Genomic DNA, 5,981 nt, shown 5'->3' on the forward strand with positions numbered 1-5,981 from the left:
ACATGTGCTGCTGCCTGGCAGGTACCTGTATAACAGCGTGAATTTGAAGAAATGGGCCTCACCTTACCAATCCTACCACCAGCATCCATTTGGGACATATGTGTGCCCCACATAGTTGTATCAAAATCCTAATTACCTAAAAAAATTTTTTTTTTCTCTCCCTTATTTAGCGGGCCTTCCATTACTGAAAACACATGGTATCAACACAAAATTCAAAGCAGAAAATAATTTGGTGTTGAAAGGGTTAAATGAGAAAAGATCACCGGAGAGCCACAACCCTGTACTAGTGCAATCTTGAAGGCATGACCTCTGCAACAGTACTTGAAAGGTTTCAGAGATTAAAATGTTAGAACCTCATACAACATTGAAAACCAGACCACAACAGCAATTTTAACCAACCATGGCATTTTATTTTGGAAATTTCTATGCATTATATAGGTATTAACTTTCTTCCTCTCACCCTTACCCCTCCAACAAAATGGGAAGATTTTTAAAAAACAAAATAAAAAACCCTTAACATATAAAAATCTTTTATCTAGTTTCTCTAAAGTCTCAAGACAAAAAACTTAACTGATACCTTTCTCTTGTGTGAGAATACTGCTTTTTAAGGAGAATTAGGTCTGTCCGTGTGTTCACTCCAGATTTCTATTCTTTCCTGTGGAAAAAATGGCCACTGCTTCTGTTTCCTTTTAATACATTCTTTTCTTGATTATTACACATTATCATTCTCCACTTGACATCTTCTTAGAAACTTGATTACTGGATGCATTTTCCATTTGGCAAAAATTCAATGTGGCTTTGCGTGGGATGTCTAAGTGTCAGAAACAGCAGTGTCGATGCTCTGGTTTTGAGGGAAAATATATACAGAGATGCATACGTGGCCTGAAAGAACAAACATAGGAGAGTAGGGTGTGCACAGAGTTAAGAAGGCTGACAGATATTACTTGGTTTTGAATTCTGTGGCTGTCAGCCACTGAAGACAGCAGTGTAGGCCAGAATATCAATCTCCCCACAAAGGAGTTTGGTTAGACACTTAGACTGACAGATATTCTTCTTCATTTTGTTCCAAGTGTATCAGAGCAGACACACACAAGGAGCAGTATGGGTCATTCGTGGTGGATGTAACCTGTGCCCTGAACATGTAAGGGCATTTCTGCAAATGCTACGTCAACCTCAGCACCATGTAAAGAAAAAAGAAGCATCCTGTTAAAATATAAATATTTCCATCTCTAACTCACCCAAGACTCCAGGCTTCCTTAGCTCTGTGATTTGCAAGGCCTAAATGAAGTTTACAGTTATATGTCACTCTAGGTTGTCTGGAAGCTGCTTCTCTGGGGCCATCTCAGAGGACCCAAGCCCTGGGTGTGTCCAGGAAGGCAGCAGCAAGTCTATCCAGAAGGGTATGCCTTGATGATCTTCACGTCGTCCACAGGGCGATCCTGAGAGTTCGTTTCTACCATTCCCACTCGATTCACCATTCCTATGCCCTGGCACACCCGGCCAAAAATGGTGTGTTTGCCGTCGAGCCACTGCGTGGGAGCCAGGGTCACAAAGAACTGGCTGCCATTGGTGTCTGGCCCCGCATTGGCCATTGCAAGAATTCCAGCCCCTGGTAAGAAAAAGGTAGTGAGGGAAGAACATGAATAATCCTCACAGCCTGGAGCTGCTAGGCATCCTAGGGAATGAAAAGAAGCCAAGACTTTGTCCTGGTCTGTTATCAACCATCCAGACCCAGCCAGCATCCCCTTGGGCAGCTCTCTGCCCCTGCACAAAGGCTCTCACTGCAGTACCCTGAAGACCTCACCTTCCCTGTCCTCACTTACTCCCCAGTTCCTATCCCTGACGATCTCCATGAACCGCTGGGACTATTTCCCTATTCCCCTCAAGCACCCACCAAAGGTCTCCTGCTTCTTTGAGGATGCTTTTGGTAGCCTACAGTTTATAACAGCAATAATCAACAAGTAGCTAGAGTCTAGGACACTCAGAATCACTCAGGAATCTGCAAGAGGCACTGCTTTCTCAAATCCTCCAGCACTCTTGTGGCGCCACAGCCAGGCTGTTCCTGGCACCCTGCCATGGTGTTAGACATTCCACTTGAATCACAGCCAAAGGAGTGAGCTTTTAAAATCCATTTCCCCTTCCTACCCAGTCCAGTCAGACTATATCCTTACCTGTGAATTTTAAGTCTGGATGAAGTTCATCTTCAAACTGCTTGCCGTATATAGATGCACCACCTCGACCTGCTCGATTAGAAGATGAGAAATGAACAGCCAGTCCCACCATTCCACCTCACAGCAAGAGCTGCGGCCCAGGGCCAAAGGCTTTTCCAGAGTACAGGAAAGGAAAAGGTAATGAGCATACCTAGTATACTACAGCTTTTGCTGCAGGCAACGGGATCAAGGCACAACACATTCAAATCATTGCTTTCATTCAGTTAAGACATTTCTTTTCAAAATAAACTCAGAGTGGGTTTTTTCCCTTATTATTAAAATAATACATGTTCACTGTCAAAAACATGGAAAGCACAGATTATCAAAAGAATGCTAAAACTCCTGTAATCTAACCATTTTCAGAAAATCACCATTCACAGTTTTATGTGTTGACTAAGAATCTTCTTGATTTTTAACTTTTATGAGTATCTGAGACAGGAATGACCAGGACCTAACCCTGTGCCCATAACATCACAGACACTGGTAATCAATCAGCATTCATCCCTGCTTAGATCTGTCTCTGAATCCCTATCCTGAAACCTATTTGCCATCTTTATCCTCAATAATGGAAACTAAAATTCATTTAAGTCAAAGATACCAAGCTTAAGGAAAAATAGGGACATGATAAGTGGCAATGCAGAAAAAAGGAGTACAAGCAAGTCCGTTGAGAGGAGAGAGGATGTCGGAAGGAGAACATGAAGAGATGGGCATAGGAATGATTTGCCAGCAAAATCAACATCAAATGTCATTTATATTAAGGCCACAAGACCATGGTGCAGTGCTGGCCACCCTAGGCACTGGCAGGTTTTGTTTTTAGAGCAAAATGCTCTAAAATATAAATATGGTTTTCCTATAGTAAAAAAAAAAAAGAAGGTAGTTTTCCTAACGAATGTTAATCAATTATTTAATCAGTCATATTCCTTGCTAAAAGTTCACTCATATGTTGCATAACATCCATGATATGTGCTCTGAAATAGGATGTTATGTGATTTGGACATCATGCGAACACCACATCGTACGTAGTCTGGTCCTGCTTTTTCTTTAAGTATTCTTTAAATAAGCTTCATGCCTTAGCAGCGATCATCAATCTCCTGAGAGGGATTCACTTTGTGTTCAGTCCTCAATTCACGTCATAGCTAATATATGTCCCCCTTGCATTTTTGTTAAACTTGGACCTTTCAGTGGAGCCAGTCTTTCAACAGCTTGGAGAATTTTTTGTTTCTTGAGGATCATTGTGATTGTCCAGTGCAACAAGTCTAAATCAAGAGCAACAGCATTCACCAATTTTCCACCTTCATGTTGTTTAATAACCTTTTGTTTCACTTCCAAATTGTTACTTCTCTTTTGCCTTTTGCGGCTGCAATCACTTAACACTGGTTTTGCTGCATTTGGGAGCCATGATGTGCTTCATGGTAGTATTTTCAAAAGAAAATTAAACATAAACATAAGACTACAACACTCAAGAAACATGTGATACATAAGACTGGATGCTGCTGCCTATGAGTCGAAGCATACACTGTTATATGGTAAACTTTTTATATAGAAAATACGAGCAGTCTTGAGTTATGAATGAGATCCATTCCCAACTGTGTCTTTAATAATACGTCAGCGCCACAGGAAAAAAGGTAACCACAGGGAGAAAGTGGGACGAGAGCTGTTACGTTATAGGGATTGCAATCAGTGTTATGAAACAAAATGTGTATGAACTGTTGAAAAGAAAATTAATCTCCTCTGCAAACATTCACCCAAGTTTCTCTCTCTCTCTCTCTCTCTCTCTCTCACACACACACACACATACACACAAATTAGCTGAAGCACCAAGAGGTCAGGTAACTTGCTGGAGAGGAGGAAGGGACTGAAACTTGAGGTTTAAAAAAATAAAAAAAATCTGTCAGGGCTTTGAACTGGTTCTGCTAGGTTCAGTCATGGCAGGGGAAGCGTCACCAGTACAGACTTTAATTTTTAAAGCTATGGTGAACCTGAAAGATAGGTGGAATGCAGTGTCATCCTGCTCCAAGATGGTGGTATCCACTCAAAGATGGTGGCTGACCACGCTGCTTGCTCTCCTACAGTCCTGCCAATAATCTGATCTTACGCATGAGGCTCCTGAAAGGGCTCATTATGCCTCTTCTGAGTCTCCCATTCCAGGGCTTCAACCCACAATTTTTCCCATTCTGCATGCCATGCTGAATCTGCCAAATTATAAAACTTCACGTCTGTTGCTGTTTCATTTCATTGGCCATGACAGAATTGGTTTTTAAAGGGTAAGTAGGAGTTGTTCATAAGTTGAATGGACCAAACTCAAGACTCATAGTGACACCCACATTGGGTTTCCAAGGCTGTAAATCTTTTCAGAAACAGACTGTTCTGTCTTTTTTCTGTAGAATGGCTGGTAGGTTCAAACCACTGACCTTTTGGTTAGCGGCCAAATGCCTTACCCATTATACTACCAGAGTTCCTCCTTCCTGTACAGTATAGTACATACATAAGTCAGTAACACAGGTGTTTATTATGACTATCAGTACATACCTCGGAAGGAAGGTTGGGCAATCCTACTTCTGTAGTGATAACTGCCTCGGAAACCCAAGGAGGGGTCGCTATGAGTCGGGGCCGACTCGACGGCACATAACAACAACAACAACATCAGTACATACATGTATTGTAGGTTATATATATATATGTACTGCACCATTATATGCCTAGCAGCATAATTGCTCTGTATACAAGAGACTTGAGATACACATGTTGCATGTGGGAAGCTATATGCTATGTCCTGTTCTCTGATGGGGATTTCCAAATTCTATTATAACCTCATGGGACCACAGATGTGTATGGGGTCAGGCGTTGCCTGAGTGGATGTTATACAGTGCATGACTATACACGTTTTCTCCAAGTTGGTCGGCCAAGACAAAACTGCTGGGAACAAGTGACCATTGGATTATTTGTTTACTCTGCTTGCCTGGCAGGCTGTGAACAGCACAGGCACAGGGAGCTCACCTCCCTTTCACTGCCTGCTACATCACCAAGACAAGCAGTCGGAAGCACTGTGGCCACCCCCAGAGGTCCCCAGGCATTGCTAAGGTGTTTCCATGGCAAAAATCTTTTGCTTTACCTTTTAGGATGCTCCACTACCAGGGAGCCTGTCACAGCTGATGTTCTAAGCCCCCGTTTTCAGGAAGAAAACATTGTTCTCATGCAAAGAAGAATGGGGGTGAATCCTAACAAACCAGGAAACCTCCCACCCGGCCCAGGCTACCTGTGCTTCTGGAAAGTTACTGAATTATACAAAACCACATAAAAATTCATTCCAAAAATTCCAACACGCCAGTATACTATCAAATGGCAATTATGTAACTAGTGTTTCCTTTGACTTGGCCCCCTCCACTGTGCCCTCCTTCAACCAGAGTCAAGGTTCCTGCTTCAGGTTTCCTGGGGGCAGGAGTGGTACTGGTAGTGCTGGGGCTGAAGCTGAGAGAAGAGGGAGAGAATGAGGGCTGTGGGGCCAAACTGAGGTCAAGCTCTATGTGTGAGCTCAAGTGAGCAAGCGGAGGGCAGGAAGCTCAGTAGGGCACTGTCTCTCCAGAGGCTGTCTTCAGAGCATGATCCCTTCAAGCCGAGGTCAGCCAGAACAAAATCTCAAGGCCTCTGCCCTCCAGGAACTGAGAGCTATTGTATAAATTCACCTCAGACAAGAGGATTCAGGGAACATTCTTTAGGGATATGGAAAAAATGATCACTAACTTTATATGGAAAGGAAAGAGACCTCGGATA

At 42.8% G+C, this 5,981-nt stretch overlaps 1 protein-coding gene across 1 annotated transcript in view; it reads right to left on the bottom strand.

The window, feature by feature from the left end:
- Positions 1–1,388: 1,388 nt before the first annotated feature.
- PPIL1 (peptidylprolyl isomerase like 1) overlaps positions 1,389–5,981 on the bottom strand; it is a 24,431-nt gene continuing 19,838 nt past the window's right edge. Inside the window, exons 3-4 of the mRNA XM_007939404.1 lie at positions 2,172–2,240; positions 1,389–1,609 (exon numbers count right to left, since the gene is read on the bottom strand). Of these exons, the coding sequence (XP_007937595.1) occupies positions 1,389–1,609; positions 2,172–2,240 (290 nt within the window). The remainder of the gene's footprint in view (positions 1,610–2,171; positions 2,241–5,981) is intronic.

The sequence above is a fragment of the Orycteropus afer genome, unplaced genomic scaffold, assembly GCF_000298275.1.
Source record: "Orycteropus afer afer isolate SDZICR_OR568_19922 unplaced genomic scaffold, OryAfe1.0 scaffold00059, whole genome shotgun sequence".
NCBI classification, from domain to species: domain Eukaryota; kingdom Metazoa; phylum Chordata; class Mammalia; order Tubulidentata; family Orycteropodidae; genus Orycteropus; species Orycteropus afer.